At 40.7% G+C, this 18,804-nt stretch overlaps 1 protein-coding gene across 10 annotated transcripts in view; it reads left to right on the top strand.

Annotated features, from left to right (window-relative positions):
• Positions 1-18,804, top strand: part of stxbp5l (syntaxin binding protein 5L) — a 125,135-nt gene that overhangs the window by 73,708 nt on the left and 32,623 nt on the right. For all 10 annotated transcript variants that reach the window (XM_076746275.1, XM_076746272.1, XM_076746270.1 and 7 more), the window contains exons 6-17: positions 4,907-4,970; positions 6,740-6,823; positions 9,903-10,026; positions 13,019-13,094; positions 13,588-13,742; positions 13,915-13,987; positions 14,981-15,128; positions 15,532-15,599; positions 16,216-16,256; positions 16,957-17,171; positions 17,394-17,569; positions 17,928-18,053. In XM_076746275.1, coding sequence (XP_076602390.1) covers positions 4,907-4,970; positions 6,740-6,823; positions 9,903-10,026; positions 13,019-13,094; positions 13,588-13,742; positions 13,915-13,987; positions 14,981-15,128; positions 15,532-15,599; positions 16,216-16,256; positions 16,957-17,171; positions 17,394-17,569; positions 17,928-18,053 — 1,350 coding nt within the window. The remainder of the gene's footprint in view (positions 1-4,906; positions 4,971-6,739; positions 6,824-9,902; positions 10,027-13,018; positions 13,095-13,587; positions 13,743-13,914; positions 13,988-14,980; positions 15,129-15,531; positions 15,600-16,215; positions 16,257-16,956; positions 17,172-17,393; positions 17,570-17,927; positions 18,054-18,804) is intronic.

The following is an 18,804-nucleotide window of genomic DNA, read 5'->3' as shown; positions in this document are numbered from 1 at the left end:
CCGTCAAGTATTTGTAGGGTTGTGTTCCCATGTCAGATAAAAATGTACACAATGCCAAATGTAAGAATGTGATGGTAACTATGCCATTCTGACTGAAGTGGGTCGAGCACTGCACTCCATATTATGTTCTGCTTGAGCATACACTGTAATATATTCCCTATTTTCTAACCATCAGCACTCTGCACCTTTCTGAAGTGGAGTTCATGATAAGTTGAACTCATAGAGAATGAATCTCATCATCAACACGCAGAGCAACCGGGGAGTTTCATAGTTTGGCTGGGGAGGTTTTTCACTCAGCATGAATAGGGATGAGGGGGGAGTCTGTTTTTCCTGAGGTGAAACGTCGAGTGAGCAAGGGAGAACTCATCCACTCTTTCCACTGTGTACAAACAGCACATTGTGAGTCATCCAGTGTTTGCTGTGTGTTTACACTTGTGTTCATTTGTGTTTTCACAGTATTTGTTTGTGCAACAACCATTCACAGATGAATTAATTTAAGGCAAACCAGAGCGTGCTCTCTTGAAAAGAATCTGTTAATCTGCAACAATTCAAGTGGGGCCAGTGTGCTCAAACAGGAAGGGCCGGGCTCTCATTGAAATTCAAATGGATTCGCAACATATTTAATACACAAGTTCATCTTCAGGAGATTCATTCTGAAATGAGATATACAAAAATGAGATGCAAGGAAAACTCAGCGGCCCGAGACACACACTGTCGCAGTTCATAGAATCCTGTGATGAACAGAATTGTGTTTACGCCTGGCATCATGTCTGCTGTAATCAGCATTGGCACATTTGGCTATTTCTGCTATTTAGATAGCCAAACATGTTAAAATAAGAAATGAGTTTTCGGCATCGTCCTGGACCCACAGCGGTTTTTTAATAAGCACTCTTAAAATGCAAGAACGTGCTCCAGAAATATTTGGCGGCAGAAACACGCGGCCACAGCAGCCCAGTCTCCTAAAAATATCATTTCCAAATCTGTTTGGAAGAAAATGTAATGCTGCCTGGATGTTTTGCTGCTGATTTATCGGCATGATGAGGAGAGATTTTTAACATTCAAAATGTTTCTGCAGAGTGTTGCCATCCTGTTGTTGTTCTATAATATCCATTCATAGTAACTAAATCATTATCAACGCACATTTCAGCAACTCAAAGCATTTGGTGAAGGTTAGACAAAGATCATTGTCTCAGAAATTGGAAATGTCAGCAGTGATATTAGTCAAGACTTGTTTACGTTTTCTATATTAATCCAAAACTATTATCTTCTCCCAGCCTCATAGTTGTAGTCTGATCTGAATCACACGTGGCAAGTTTGTCAAGTCGAGTTTACAGTTTTAACTACTTTAGGTCAGATATGCATTATGATTATTGATTACTTCTGAATCAACTATTTGCATTACTACAAGCTAATTTTACTACAGCTTAGAATAACCAGTTTCCCCACCTTTTATTATTTACTTTACCAAGAGGTAAAATACTTCTTATTCACATATATGTTGAATGTTTTATGATGTATTTCATTGTTGATGCTGTGAGCACCACCAATATATTCCGTTCCTTTCATTGCCTTCAGTGGACTCATAAATCTCAGCGACAATATCTCAATATTTGGTCCAATAGAACGCAAACACATGATAAAGCTGAGAGGCACAATCTTATTAAAAATTCTCTGTCTGTTTCTTAAGGAACAATTTTCTCGTAATCCAGACACACTGCTAATCCTCAAAATAACGTTTGTGATTGACTGAGTCCGGCAGAGGAGGGAATGAAATTCTGGTACTCAGTCTGGAATAGGATGAAAAATGAAGCTGAAGCTCTGTAGTGATGTATTGTTGCCTGTTGTGCCAAAGGAAAACATGAATGCAGACTTATCTTTTGGGATTATACACAATAATAAAAACTTACAATATAAAGTTTTTTGCAAAGAACATTATAGAAAAATGTAGAAAAATATCTTTTAGCTTGTTTGAAGAAATTTCCTCGCCTTGTTTACCTGAGGTGAGAAGGACTGAGGGTAGAATATGGGTTGAATCAATGTTGAGGAGTCTTACTGAGTTACAGAGGAGGCTCACTTGCTTGAAACCTAAATGTTGCAAAACCGTTAAATAGTTCGATCTCTCCATGTTAAAGTCCAGCTAATGTATTTGTATAATTAGCAAGTTTGTACAATGTTGAAAAATATGTGCACCCAAGTGTCACATAGGTTTATCTTTGTAACTATGCATTGGATTAATGTAAATAAATCATTGGTCCCTTTTCATCCCTGCTGATATGTTACTCCTACCACTCATCTCTTAGTCTCCTGTGTGCCTCATTCACCATGCGAGACATTTTCTCGGCTGTTGGATGAAGTGAAAATTAGAGTGAATGTATCGACGGAATAAACCCGACCCCACAACACTTCCAGACTCCCGGTGCTCTCCCCACAGAGCCTGGAAACACTGCAGGGAATATTCTTCAATTCAAACTTGATAATATGGAAAGATGATTACAAGAAAATACATAAATACATGAGAATACACAAAACACTCCCTGTCATAGGAACTCAAAGGTGCTGTTGGTAATGTTGTTAATGGTCTCCATACCAACATACACAGAATAAAAACAACAGTAACAAGGCCCTGCACATCTCGACAGAGACTGCTAAATTAAATTAAAAAAACAGGACATACAACCATTCCACACTTGTGTTGTATGTTTAGCCATCACACAGATATTTCTGTACGATAAAACACTCACTGTAAAATTCAAATAGTTCGTGTCTCTGCAGCTGACTGTCACCTTCCTTTGTGTGTTATAAGATAAGATAAGCCTTTAGTGATTCCCAGAGGTGAAATTTGGTGGCTATCTAGTCTTTTCTAGCAGTGATCGTTTGCCATGGCTGCTGCTGGAGCTGAAGGTGTGTTTGTGATTTCATTATTGTGCGTTTGTTTTCTTTTTCTCCGTCTCCCTCCTTATTCTTGGTATTGCCGCTGTCTGTAACAACATTATTCCCTGGCATGGGATCAATAGAGTTACATCTTTTCTAAAAAGAAAAAAAAAAACTTAAATATTGTGCTCCTCAGCGCAACTGGGAATCCTCAGATGACTTGCCACACGTTCAATAATAGTGCAACAAAGTAGTATGAGGAGCCCCACTTTTTTTGTATTTGAGGACATACATTTTTGAGTTCTAGTTCTTCCAGACATGGTTGTGCTGTTTCCATAGAGGTACGTAGAGGAAAAATAAGAAAGTGCTTGGGGTTCAGGCTCAGAGAAAATTCAAGTTACATATTATACAATTCAGCATCAGACCTTCAGAATATAATGCTGTACCAGCATTGGCAAACACCATTCATCAGTGTATTCATTTTTTTTCTCTTTAACATCCTGATTCACTTTGTGTGAAAGTGAAAGACTGGCCTTGTTGTCTGAATGGCAAACTTTATCGGGAGTCACGAAGTCAGTCAGCAACTCTCAGATCACATATTTGTCTCTATAGCGCACAAGCTCTCTTCAACCGGAGGAAATTGCCCTCCATATACAATAGCAAGCCTTCACCCTCAGTCATAGCTCTCAATCCAGAATGTAAATTGCTGTGAAACATTTCCTCTCAAACACATTTTTTATGCTCAGAAACTCAAAAAGAACTCGGCGTTATCCATGGCACAATGCATCAGTGTGGTTGTGTTATGTGTGTGTGTGTGTGTGCAATGTGGGTTTGTTCATGAACAAAAGGTCTGGGGTCAAAAGTGCATTTGCACGTTAAATCAGAAAGTGTCTCAGCTTAGTGTATTATTTGTTCTGGATGGCTGGCATAGCAAGATTAGCTCCTGGCATTCACCCATTGTGGCTCTTCAGTGATTGGGCAGGTGTTGTGTATTGCGGATGGTCTGTTGATATCTTGGCTTATGACTACTTTAACTGCTGAACTGAAATGTATTGAGAGCTGTCTATGGTTTTATGTTTTTATCGCCTTGTGGCAGCAGGCATGACTAAATGGGCCCATCTGAATGTGTCAGTCACACCCCAGCCTCCCAGATCAGCTAGCATCTCAGTCACTGTGCTAAAATATCATGATTGCCACAACTGCAGTGAAGTTCGCTGGTGACCAAGTAGCTCTTGTTGGGCTGACCAGCTCTGGGTTGCAGCGCACATTGGCAATACAATGAATTTCACAGCTGCAGATTTTGAGTCGGAGAGCATTTCATCACTAAACCAAGACATCCTCTTCCCCTCTGCATTTGTGTAATTTGTAGTTTTGACAGATGATGTGGCCCTCTAGGCTCAGAACTGTAAAATATGCGTCATCTAGGTCGACTTTGGTGGTGAAAAATAAAATCCAGCAGCATGCTCTTGGTCAGGATATATAGCAGTAAAGAGGTGGTCACGGTGACATGGCAGTAATGTTTAGGTCTTGAGTATGAGCAAGGATTAAGATTGACTTTCCATAATAAAAACCAAGAGGGGAACTGCTGGGTGCGTTTGAATGGAGCTCTTTGTGCAGCTCTTAACGATCCCTGTATGTAGCCTAATTTCTTGATGTCCCACAGTGATGTTTCAAAGAAATACACAATGAAAAATATACTGCAGGATGTCCTTTTTGCACCACATTAGAGGCTGTTCTGTATATGTCCTTTAATGGTTGCTGAATCTATGGGCAGTAATTTTGATTTTTAGTGCAGTAATTATTGAAGGAATACTTGAATTTTGCAGAATCAAAAAATATATATACAGGTGTAAGATACTACATACTAAATAAGTGTGAACAAATATAAATACAGTCTTGTATAAGTGAAGTTAAAACCATCTGATCATGACTTCTATGTCCTCTCTGAATGAGATGTAAGGCTTTTTTTTATTGAGTCACTGCATTACTGCTGCTGTCTTTTTAACCTCTCTCTCATCTTTCCCTGTTGTCACAGATCAACTAAAACTCATCCAGGACCCGTGGTTCATTTGAGCGACAGCCCAAAGGATGAAGGCAAGGTGAGTAGGCAAATGAAAACAGCTCCTGGTTCTCCCCGAGCACCATCTCTCATGTTACAACACTCTACAGAGGCTGTCTCATTTTCCCCTCTTCCCTGCCTCTAGTTAAATCTCTGCCTGTCTTGTATCTTCATTCTGTCTGTCTTTCTATCTTTCTATCATCCGTTCTTTCTTTCTAATTTTCTCGGCCTGGCTTTCGTTCTGCCTCGCAGAGAGAAAATCAGTGTCTGTACATAACACCACATACCACCATGCTTTTCACATATACACACAGAAGAAAACATGTGTGAGGAACTTGAAGGTAATATATCCTTTGAGGAGAGCTGAGCCTTTCAGGGTCAAGCTGCAGTCACATTGGTAGGAAAAGTGGCAGGTTTCTGTAAAAGAGGTCATTGAAGAGCAATTTTTTTTCCCCAATGGATTTTGCTGCCTGTGTGTGAAACCACACCTGACAAGCTGCAAAGACACGAGTCTACAGCCGCTGTTGAACACTGCCATCACTCACTGCAAGAAGAGACAAAGTTCTGAATTCAGCTTTTAAAACAAAGGTATTGATGTTACTACGAGAAAAGGAAAGAATCTCACCTTTACCTCACAATGGCCAGGATGCAGACAGAGGAGACTGGGGATCCTACACTTGCTTTTATTTCTCTCTCAGCCTTTGTTAATGATCGTATTAATTGTGCTAATGTTTATCCTGAGATGACATTTCAATGCATGAAAAGCTTTGCCAGTCCAGTGAGAAAATTAGCTTGTTCCTAATGCAGTTTTCCTTCCTGCTTTCCTACTTGCAGCGCACCACAACAGCACATCATAATTCTATGAAATTAAAAGTACTTTTTGCAGCAACTACCTGTTTACCATTTAAATAAGACATTGCAGATATACCACATACTTTTGAGGATGCACTTTATGTATGTATGCTAATGCATTTGTTATCTGGACATCTGCATTCGCCTTATCTGTTTATTTACTTTCGTGACTGCTGGTGTTACCAATGTAAAGCTTTAGGGTTGCAAAATTTATGAGAGGCAGTTTATTTTTTCTACCTCTACTGCCCTCGACTTCTCGTCTTATGATTCGAGATGTCACGCAGTCTTTCCTCGCAGCAGGAGAGCTGTTTCCTCCACTGTCTTCAAGGCTGCGCTCCTCCAACATCACTCCTCATATCCTCTGATCTGTGATCAGATTGTGTCGACTTTGCTCTCCCCTTCTTATCTGTATGCTCTTATGCGTGTGTGTGTGTGTGTAATCGTGCTGTAGTGTGTGGGTATGTTTGTGAGGTTGTTCTTATTATAAGTGCATTTGGGAGCTGTGCGTGTTTATGGGAGCTTGTTTTCATCTACAGTGTATTCTATGTAAGTGTGTCAGTAACGTGGGTGAGAAGACGTGCAGGAAAAAGTGTGTGTCTGAAAATGTTTTTTTGCATTCTCTCTGTACTTGTGTGCATGCGTACTGTAAATCAATAAATCTGTGTGTGTGTGCGTGTCTGTGTGTGTGTCTATGTCAGTATATAGTCAGTATAGATGCTAACAGGCAAACTCTGAATCTGGTCTGAAGAAGAGAACTAAAGGCATAAAAGGGAAAGAAAGAGGAAGGTTTTTTTTTGAGTGTTTTTGGGGGTGCCACAGGCAAAATATTTCCCCTACATGACAGCAAAGAGTGCAATTATGTAAATTACATTGGTACTGTTGGTTTAGGCTGTGCTCATCATCTCATTTTAGGCTTTTAAAGTATCTTAAATTTTCCATTCCTTGTCGCCTCTACAGCTGCTTATAGGGTTCGAGAGCGGGACTATTGTACAATGGGACCTCCGAGGCAAGAAGGCCGACTTCAGAATCTACTACGATGAGGTGAGCTCGATGCACTTCTGCATCAAGAAACTTAACAACTGAAGTGAAAGAGGGAAGATTTTGTTTCTAAACAGGTCTCGCCTGTATTGACGTCCACATCACTGTGACGTTAAAGAGTACACCCTCAGTGGCTTTCAGTGTTTCTTACACCATAATATTCACAAAAGCTGTCTCTGTGGGGATCCCTTGTAATAGCAGCAGGAAGTAGGATATTCATAAGAATGTGGCAAACTTGAGAGTAGTGGAGAAATTACAACAGAAATAAATCATTTTCACACAGAGGGGGTGCAAGATTTCAGTGAGTGAAAATTTCAGCCCCAAAATCCTGTGGAAGTAGATTTCTTTTATGTCTTTCTTTTCCATTTCCAGGAAACTGTGACAGTCAGACTTTTTAAAACTTGGCAACTCTGTATCTTGGGGGCCTGTAATGATTATCTAAACAAATGTTACACACTCTGCCTGATGCAGTCATTCACACAATAGAAACTTCAGATATTTAAGAGAGCTGATATCCAGCATAGATCAGTTTAAATAGAAAAGAAAAAAGGTACTCTTACGTGAAAGGATATTGCCTAACAGCCTCTGTCTGATATGTTTGTCTTGCTTCCATCACTTATCCCATTCAGAGAAATGAGCCTTTTTTTCTGCCCATTTTTTGAATCTCAACAAAATGGAGGGTAATTTTCATCTTTGAACAGCATCAACCTTTATTTTCAACAAGGTGTCTTTGTCATCAAGTGCCATATTGCCATGCCTGTTTGCTTGCCAAGCAATTACTGCTTTTTGAACAACAGCCAGTAATTGGGGGACTCAGGCATGCTCATACCGGTCTCCCTCTGACAGCTTGCACAGTACCTTCAGCTCAAACAGGTGAAGACTACAGTGTCTGTTGCCATTTCTTAGCAGTGGAGACTAACATGAAAGAGTGTTCTTAGTGTCAAAGATGTTAATTTTATGTGCTCTTGCTGCCATTTACCAAGGTGTGTACTTGTTAGTAACAGTAGATATTTTTAGTTAAAGATAGAGCCCCATTAAATGCTGATCCACTGTATAATAATAAAATAATATGTAACTTGTAGTGCAACACTTTCATAGCAGTTATCAAGCTGGTGCGGTGAAGGTTCATTACCCGCTCTTCCATTATCAGCTATACAAGTCTTCTTAATTGCATTGCACAAGAAATTACTCAAACTAGAATAACCATATATACATACAGAGTAGCCTCAAATTGGTCACATTTACCATATAGATGCAGAATATCAGGAATTTCTATCCAAGGTCAGTTTGAGAATTCCGATCAGACACACACACACACACACACACACACACACACACACACACACACACACACACACACGTCACTCTTATTTAATCTTGTTTGTTTTAACCCTTGTGGCCTCAAAGCCAATTTGCCCTTTGGACATTTTCACCTCATGGCACTGATCCTGTGCGTCCCCTGCCATCGCTCGTCCCCTGTCCTTCCTCCTGTGAACAGTCACATCCTGCTCACATTTATTAATGTGGTTCCATGTGCATCACCTCCAGCATGGCGTGCCATCTCTGTCTCTCACCTCTTCAGCCGAGTCCAAAAAAAAAAAACCTCGCCAGCGACATCTCATAAAGACATGAAGGTTTTACTTTATTTGGCTTTTCTATTTTGAATCTGTTATGTTGTACACCTTTTATTTTCTTCAAAAACACAGCTAAGGCCGCATCTCTTTTGAGGTATTAGCATTGACATTAGAGTGCAGATGCAAATTGACTGTGGTAGCCAAAAAAGTTAATGCCCTCACAGTACACTCTTTTTTTCAGAACCTCTGTACCTTTGACACGAATAGCTGTAAAAGCTGTTTCTTCTAAAGAATACACTAGAAAGGCTTATAGGTACAAGGTACGTCGAAGATGGGAATTCTCTGCCCTGAGGGTAATAATTACACTGTTGGTGTTAAGATACGACACCACAAAAACCGTTCAGGAATGCCACGAGGAACATGACAAAAAGTTCAAGTCGCTGACCTGGTCCTCAAATTCCTCAAAGTCCATGCCTCGACAGGTCACACAAGGGACCCACTCAATATTAAGCATGTGGTTTTAATGTTGTGGCTGATCTGATTCCTCTGTATGGTTGACTTGGTTCATGACACAGAGCTACACACACAAAGTCTGGCAGAAATAGAAGCCGCAGGTAAACGCTGCGCTGTTGGAACTACATCTGCAAATACTAATGGACACACATGCGGTCCTCACTCCTGTGGTGTGCCGCAGTGAAAATGAAAATCATCTCAGTTGTTTCTAGCTCTGTGACGTATCTCCCAATGACCTCTCCAACTGTGGCCTGAGTCATCCCTCTTGGGAGCATGGCCATAACAGTGGTGGGTGATGGTACAGAAAATGCATTGAAACAAAATGACAGAGAAAAGAGATCATCGGGTAGGCATGTTCAAATAGGCAGATAAGTAGACATCAAGCTGTTTGACAAACCATGTGACGTGTGGATTGAGTGCTTAAAAAACAGCAGCAGATAAGCAGTGAACGCAGGGTAATGAAAGGAAAGCTGGCTTGTGCACTGAGCTAATTACTGCTCTGTCATTTGTTGTTTTGGCTTGAAAATTGCCTTTTATGCCTACAACTAACTGAGGTGTCTCAGCTTGCACATCACTGAACAGTACAGGACCTTTTAAAATCTAGAAAGCTGCTGCAGAGCAGTTAGGAACTTATCAAAGCCTCATAGATTCGTTGTCATTTTGTGTTACAGAAATCTTGCTTGGGGTCCCAGTGTGGTCTCCTTTTCCTCAGAGGAACTGTGCAGGGCATCTTTTTCAGAATTTATTTATCAGAGTAGACTTGGTGGAGCTCAACAGTTTGTGTGTCTCTATAACTGTGTTATTTTTTTGTTACTTTATTTGGATAAAAACACCAATTACAAACCACTGTTTGAAAAAGCTTGTTCTTTGCAGATACATTTTTTTCATGATTCTGATTGAATAAATCTTCTCAAACATCTTAAACTACTCTTGATCATTTTGACATGTATAGCAGATTTTTGTAAAAATCCATTCCCTCTGCCTCATTGGTACAGGCCATCCATTCAGTCAGCTGGCATCATGAAGGGAAGCAGTTCATGTGCAGTCACTCAGACGGCAGCCTGACGATGTGGAATCTCAGAAACACCACCAAGCCATTCCAGGTCACCTTCCCTCATGGTGAGACGAACACTCACAGTGTATTTCCTTCATGAATTACTAAATGTGTAACTTGGATTATCACATGCTGGGAAACTGGGTCCTGTTACTTAATACAGCAGACAGTCGCAGAACATGTGAGGATAAAGTATTGATTTGATTGTTTATTGAAGAATGAATTAATGTCAGACAGTTAGCGGACGTGTGTAAGAAGACTTCAGCTTCATGCTTATTTCAGTTCTGAGTTGTGGAATCGCAAATGTTTGTATTTTATGTTTCGACCTCTAGAAGTCTTTTTCTGTATAACATCACATGGCAGTGTGACCATTACAGTCTTCAAAATGGTGAAGTTTTCTGTGCTATGTGAAACAGAAAAGTCAGGTTAATCATCAAGACGATGGCTCATTTAACAAATTCTGTGTACAAATGGTAGCCGAATGGAATTTATCCCTCTGGGATGCATGGATCATCATAGCATATACTAGAAACATTTGTAACATCCTGTGATTGAATTTTTGGATTAGTTGTGTCTTGTTTTTTTGTTTTCTCCATCAACACTGTATTATTCAAACCAAACTCATGGTGTCTGCACATTTGAAATGCATGACAAAGCAAATCTGAAAATGTTATTTGGCACTGCTAGTTTAAAATATTTGGCTGTCCTGTGAGAACACTTCAGCACTGGCTTGACTGAATGACTTCCGTGCCAAGTGAAATTCTATGTACTCTCCTCTTACTAGTCCTCCCTCTGTTTCCCTCTTACTGGTTTATCTGCTGGCAGGGCACCCCGACCTTGCCACATCTCTGGTGATGAATAGTCCCCTTGCTGTGAGCTGTGATCTCAGACAAAATCACAAAACAGGGAGGCAACAGGGAAGGACGTGGGCGGTGAATGTGAGGGACAGGGCAGCAGGCCTAAGGATGTGGTCAAACACCACAGATTGTTAATGTACCCAGTATTTGTCAGATATTTGCTTTTACAGAGGGCAAGAGTGAAAGGAAAGGGCTGAGGCTGAAAATGAATACAGGTGAATGAATAATATAAAAAAGAAGACGAGTAAAGAGTAAACATGTCATCTCTTGGGAGTGAAGCCGTCTCCCTCTGTTCTAGACATGAATAAATTAACAAAATAGATGAGTGAACTGATTCTGGCAGGACAGCATAAGTCAGTCATCACGTCAGCACACCCAGCTTAGCTGACTGCTTGGCTTGCTGGATGCTGCTGTCACTGGCTGTGCTGTTTGTTGTGCTCAGATGTCATGCTGTGAGCTCGAGGAAGACTGCAGGCCCTCAATCCACCTCGGTCTGAACCTGCTGTCGGAGCTCTACGCTAACAATGAAACAGTTACCATTAACAGCACAACACCAAAGCTACCACAGCAATCATCCAGCCTCATGTATGAAGAGTCTATGTACCATTTGCTGTTAGATATCAGCAGACATATAAGTGTAGGCAAACGTTTTTCTGGTTGCCTAATCAAACCATGTATTTAATTGTCTATGCCCTGTTGCTGTAAGAGTGAGTTACTGATATTCAAACAACACAAACAGTACAAGACGAGACCTCTACTCGCTCAGTGCCACATATGTGACTCAGATCCGGATTGATTAAGTATTAGTTATGGAGACAATGTTGTTACCAAAGACAAATAAATAGTGACTGTGTCGGACTTTAGTATTAGCAGGCACTTTGGGTGGATATTGGACAAGCCAAGGTTTTAGTTTGTGCCTTTGAGTGACAGTTGAACAAACACTTGTGTTGCACTAACGAATGCGGACTGCTGTATAACCTGACGGAAAGAAGAATGAGACTGACGGCTACAAGGTGAAAGGACACAGAAGATTGAGAGAGCAGAAGAGGGAACAGAGACATTTATTTTAAGGGGAAAAACAACGGATTGAACAGAAACATGGAAAAACAAGATAACAAAAATAGCGTTAGAGGTAATACATGGATGCAAAGACATTGAAAGAATAAGTTTAACTGGAGGTCAATAAATCATTGTGTCATTGTGATTTACCTGTGAGAGCTTAAAGAAAACATTGTAGGTTTGATGTGTATTTGCAGTCATATGTGCCCACCTGCACAGGTTTCATTGGGAAAAAAAAAGACAGGGTATGAACAGATTGACATGTAATAAAAGCTTGGACCATGTGTCAGGGTAAATCTTTATACAGCTGTGGGTTTGACTGTCATCAAAGCATTACTGAGAGGTTTGGTGGTTTGCTCTTATTTTTCCTCTCTTCCCTTTCCCTTCTCTCTGTCCTTTCCTGCTTTGACGTTTCAGTGTGTGTTGTGATAGTGTACCTTTGAGTTTGTTCAGTGATGATAAGTCAACGTTACCCAGAGCTTCAGCTGCCTAACAGAGACTGTGGATGATAAGAGATGATGTGTAAACAGCTTGAAATCACATTTACTGTACATAAAATATATGTCTAATTAACTACTTTCTTAACACAAAATAACACTGACCGTTGGTTTCTCACAGGAATCTAACCCTGCTGTCCTGTGGAAAGTCCTGTGTGTGTGTGTGTGTGTGTGTGTGTGTGTGTGTGTGTGTGTGTGTGTGTGTGTGAACCTCCACTGTACCCTGACCCCTAAGTGGTCTTTGTTGCCTTTCATACTACGTTTATCCTCAGCTCCTGTCATTATCACCCCCCGTTGGCACTGCATTTTCATATATGTGTGTACTTTTCACACCCAGGCGAGGCAAAATGTGACACTGACACGCTATCCTCCAGTGGATTGGTGGGTGCTTGTTGCGTGCTTTGGCATAACACTGGGCTGGGGATGCAGAAGACAAGGACTCCAGAGTCAGAGTCTTGTGATTTGTACACCCACCATCCAGGGGCTAAAACACTGTCTAATGTTATCCAAAAAGTACCTTGATCAAACTGCTTCCATGCCAAAAAGTGTGTATCAGTTGTAGTAGAACTAGGAGGAGATGTTTACGCTAAATGTGGAGCTGTCTTGATATGTTTTCCATTCCTTTGCTATTTCCTCTAATTCAGGAAAGATACAGAAGGATGGGAGAAAGGAGTCGTGTAAACCCATACTCAAAGTGGAGTACAAGACCTCGAGGAACAGGTGTGTGCTTTTTAAGCAAATGTTCACTTCCAGATTGCCTGCATTCATTAAGTCTTAAGTTTCCTGATGAGACTAAATTATGATTTGAATACAGTTGTGAGGAGATTTAACCTGTGGTTATTTCATCATGTAATGAACTAACAAGACACCTCACTTGGTGATACTCATAACGCAGCAACAGAAAAAGCATTTATGTTTTTGGCAAAACATTCTTTTATGATTGTAGCATCTTAAAATGTGCTCGTGACAAACAAAATATTAGATTGAACGTACAAATAGATATAATTCATTCAGTCATTTTTTCACTTGTTTATTTTATTTGGGCAGTAGCGTATAGTAAGTGGTCATAAACAGATTGTGTGTCACATTCCTGTCTCAGTTTAACTGGCTGATTGATTTTGTTCCATCATTTCTTTATCTGGCTGGTCATTTTCAGCTGCTAGCACTGATACAGACCAAGTCTTCCTAAACTCCTGTTCTCTCTCCACAACAGCGAACCTTTTATTATCTTCTCTGGAGGTCTGTCATATGACAAAGCGGGACGGCGGCCAGCGTTAACCATCATGCACGGCAAGGCCATCACTGTGCTGGAGATGGACTATCCTATTGTAGAGTTTATGGCACTCTGTGAGACTCCTTACAACAACGGTGAGTTCAAGACAATAACAAAACTGGTGCCATATATTTTCTGGATGTTTTCTTGGGTGCCATAAAGACAGCTATCGATAAACGAAATATTGTCCTAAAAACACTGTGTGGTTGCAGCTAATGTAAATATGGATTAAGCATTATCCTCTTCAGTTGGCTTTGTATCTTACAGAGGTCCAGGAGCCTTATGCAGTGGTGGTGCTTTTGGAGAAGGACTTAATTGTGGTGGATCTGACACAGAGCAAGTATGTGCTTCATATGACATAAACACACCTTCCAGCAGCTAAGCTGCATGTGGATGATAGAGAAATGAGACAGTCTCATCATAACATGTCAACTTTTGACATGAGGCGATGTCACCTGGCATCACCTCAGAGGAAAAACTACTTATACAATGTATACATAAGCCAAATCCTATCAAAGCCAATAACGAAATGAAAGAGCTGAAAAACTAAGCAGTGTCACTCAAATCTACACTTCAAGGAGAAAGAAACCCCACATCTTTTCAATAAACACTTGCCACTTTGCTTTTGGGGTGAAAATGCTAACACTCCAGTGAAATGACCCTGATATTACTGTATTGGAGGGAAAGAAGGTGAAGGTAAAGGGTGTTGATGTGGTGCAGTTTTGACAGGTTAACACCTGAGGCCAGGGAATACGTTTGAATGGCAGCAAAACACTATAAATTAGGCCTACAGTGTGAAGGGTATAAATGAGGTAACCTAGTTAATTAGGTTAGCTAATTAAAGCTGTTCGATAAATATCTCCTCTCCTGATAAGGCTTAATGTAGTTTGAATTTGTCCAGATTGCCTTTGTTGACATTGTCAGCTCATTGATTGGCTGGTAATTGTGTTGATATTGTCCATTGTAAATAAATAAATGGCCTGCACCCAGAGAAGGTAGATTTGTCAGCTAATACACAGCATATATATCCTCACACTCATATTCATCTAATTATATGCAATAATGCGGGTATGTAGATAAAGAGAGTATTTTAGTAATGATAATCTTGTAATTGAGTTTTTTATGTTTGGTAGGTTTTTCTCCATCAGATCTGAAAACCTGGAACCTTTATGGATATTATTCTGATTTAATTGAACGGATAATGCAGTGTACATGTAACTAGATCAAGTATCTCCTTGATGCTATTTCATGAAGACTTCAACTTCCATGTTTGCCAGTTTTGCCATAGTGCTGTAAGCTGTACTGAGGCTTATCATATGCATGTATCTTGCAGCTTCCCTGTCTTTGAGAACCCGTACCCAATGGACATCCATGAGTCTCCGGTTACCTGCACAGCCTATTTTGCAGAGTGTCCGCCCGACATTATCCCCATCCTCTACTCTATAGGAGCTAAACACAAGAAGACCGGCTACAGCCAAAAGGTAGGAAAGAGAAAATATGAGGGAGAAATACGTTTCCTTTGTGATGCTTTTTTTTTTTTCTTCTTCTTCTTCTTCTTCTTCAAGTGGCTTTGGCACTTCTTGACAAAAGAAAACAGATTTTTTTTTACCAGGCTACCAGCTGTGGTGCTGTGGTGTGAATGAGCCTCCAAATTAAAAAAATAAAAATAAAAATCAGCTCAGATAATTGCTGCTATGATCTTGAAGCAAATTATGGGTTATCATTAACATACGAGTCATTATAATCAGTACAGTGTCCTTTTTGGGGGTGAAAAAACGTTTTTGGAATAAAATGAAATCTTAGCCGACAGAGCCCAGGGGGAGAGGAACAACACAAAGTGACTGGGTTTCAAAATAATCAACACTCTCTCTGTAACCCTGTCAGGAGTGGCCAGTCAGTGGGGGAACGTGGACGTTAGGCTCCCACACCTACCCAGAGATTATCATCACAGGGTAAGCCAGAAATATTGACGGTAATTTATCTTTTAAGTCCAAACACACATTAGGCCAAGCTCTTAGGAGGAGAACGTGCTTGTATACACCCATCACAATTAAAGGGAAAACTGCAGTATATGAGCATCCTTGCTTACGCCATGACAGAACCAGATGACTGTTTATGTGAGCTTTATAAGTTTGATTTGGGTCTGTGCCTCCCCGCCTCAGCACAGCCTGGGGCCACACTGCTTTGTCGCGGGCTGACCGAGTTGTTAACCTGCTCTGACGCATGCACGCTGGGTGGTGTCTCCTTCTAGCCAACACTCACAGATATCAGCAGCAGTCTACAAATACGAGGCCAACATGGAGATATCTACTTTGTAGTACACCTACAAGTGCTTAAATTCTTGGCTCATAGAGTTTTTACTGTCCCAGAGGAGACGAGAGATTCAGCTTCACTTTTTAGCGATCACAAACCATAAGGAATAGTCAGCTGATGGTTCCTGCACGGTGTAACATGAATTTGTGGTGTTAAACCTTATGTTTTCTTTGTAATTTCCTGATCCTCCTTAGAAATGTTAAGCACGCTGATTTTGCCTAATAGATAAGAAAAGCATTCTTTCTATTTGTTCAGACATGCTGACGGATCAATTAAGTTTTGGGATGCATCCGCAAGTAAGTCCACTCTCTAAGCTTTTCTGTCTTTCTTGTGATACGTTTTATTCGGCTCAGGCTTTTGTGATACAGCATGCTTGAATAAACGTTTTTTTCCCTGAATTCCATTGTGAGCAATTTCAGATTGGCCATGGGCTCTGAACTCAAACTAAATTAATAGCACCACAGTGATATGAGATGCGCCACAACAAATTAGACACATGGTCCATTGTCACATTCATAGAGGGGTGCATGTTCACAATCCAACATGTTAATTTTTATTTTTTCTAAATCTTTTGAAAGAAACTGTATTGACAGCTGTGGTCTGTGGATGGCATTTACTTGAATTGCATCATCTCAGCTTAGCAGACCCTCAGAGTTGAAACTAACAGCCTAAAGCTACTGTATCTTACCATGCCTGTTAGCTAGTATGCTAGCATTCTGTGATAATAATAATAATAATTTAAAGGATAAGCCTGCTTATCCCATGTAAAGCCCTATGGCAACAGTGAATTTATCCTACCTATAAGCATGTCTAGCCATGGCCTGATGAAGCTTATCCACCTGCAGCACAGAAGCCCACTGTCATCAAACACTACAATCACACCATATTGTTGCACTGCGTAGGTGCTTTCACTCCTGGCAATGTCAGCTGTTCACTTTTCATATGGTTGGTATTTGCAGTGTATTTTGCATTTCACCAGACCATTTCTCTAACCAGTCACACTACAGATGTTGTACAAGGTGAAGACCTCCAAAGTGTTTGAGAAGCCAAAGCCGGGTGAAGGCCGGGCAGCCGAGTTGGTGGAGGAAGACCCTTTTGCTATTCAGATGGTCAGCTGGTGCCCCCAGAGTCGCATCTTCTGCGTGGTTGGCATCTCAGCCCACATCATCCTGTATCGTTTCAGCAAATACGATGCCAACACTCAGATAGTGGTGAGTGAGATTAGAATCAAAGTGAGTGACATCTTGCTGATTTGTTGTAATAAAAGGAGTGCAAGTAAGGTGCAATGTTATTCTTACAAACCACTGCTTGAACATCTTTTCTGCTCATACTTTGTCATAGTTCATCCAACATTGTTAATTCAGTAGATATGGTTATTGTAATCAGTTAGCTGTTATGATTGATCCATACTTTTGTGTTTGTGTCGTCTTCAGTCACTAGAGGTGCGCCTACAGTGTGAGTCAGAAGATGTTATCACTCCATCAGAGAATGAAAACAATCCCTGCTTCTCAGAGCCGGGCTCCCACTCACCCCAACCCCACCACCAACACCCAGCGAGCCCCAGCAGTGGGACACCTGAGGGTATCAAAGACAGCATCCCCTGCCTAAAGTAAGACCCTCCTCACACAAATCATAGTTGCAAGCTTCTTAGTTACAATTATCGGCATGTTGTTGAAACAATTTGCTTGTGACGGAGACCCTCTCTCAAGTGTGGTTTGCTGGTCATTGTGATAAATGGTAAGATCCAGCTTACAGTACAGACTGGATATGAATGTTTGTTTTAGATACTGTATATATGACTGCAGATGCACATTTGTAGTAGATTAACTGTCAGTCTGTAGTTTCAACTGTATTTACATGTATAATAGCTATTTAGCCAGTGAATTTTCATGATGGAAGCAACCATGTTCTGTGTGTCTCTATGTATATTACACAGTACATTAAACTCATCTTTATTTCTGTTTCAGGGTGAAGGACCGGATGGTTCGGGTCCCTCCTGGCTACCAGGCAGAGCTGGTCATCCAGCTGCTGTGGGTAGATGGAGAACCTCCGCAACAAATCACCAGCCTGGACATCAACTCTGCCTATGGCCTGTAAGTCTCCAGATGCATGGCAGTCTGTCTGTCAGCTGGTCTACCTATCCATGTGTGTGATTAGTCATTTGTCTGTCAAATTCAGAATTATGGACAAGGCGTTTTTCCATTAGGCTGATCTGTTCCATGTCTTTCCTGGTCTGTGCTCAGGACAACAATCAATCCCTGTTATAGTTTCCAAAAATTGCACATGAACAAAGACAAAAAGATTATGCCTGAGAGACCAGAAAGGCTTTTTAACTGATAGCAGCAGAACTGTAAATGGCTGGTTTACGTCATAGTTTCAACCTAGCGAAGCACCGGATAGTTTTGTGTCTCTCTCTGGTTATTAAATGTGTGACAGAGGAATTGCATGTGCAGTGGTTTGAAATGAAACCTCCACAAACCATCGAACACACTGACTCTGAAGAGCACACAGCATGTTTGTGTGTATGCATTGTTCTGCTCATCTGTCTGTGTGTATCTGTGTCTTCATTGGCCTGACTCTTCATTTATATTTGTTGATTTTTCTGGAGTATTACAGACATCATTAAAAGGTTAATTAATCATATAAGGTGGTTAATCCTACGTGGTTATTGTTAATATTGTTGCTATTATTTATTGTAGTTATTGCACTCTTGAGCACAGGGTTGGAGCAGTATTTTAACTTTTTCCTGTAACTAGGTTTGAGGTGTCCTGACAAATTTAACACATGCCAGCCAATTAGGAAAAGCAAACTTCTGTAATGATAGCTTTAGCACTGAATACAGTG

The sequence above is a fragment of the Chaetodon auriga genome, chromosome 13, assembly GCF_051107435.1.
Source record: "Chaetodon auriga isolate fChaAug3 chromosome 13, fChaAug3.hap1, whole genome shotgun sequence".
In the NCBI taxonomy this organism is placed as follows: Eukaryota; Metazoa; Chordata; class Actinopteri; order Chaetodontiformes; family Chaetodontidae; genus Chaetodon; species Chaetodon auriga.
Note: the sequence above shows the minus strand (reverse complement) of the source record. Positions and strands in the feature narration are given on the sequence as shown.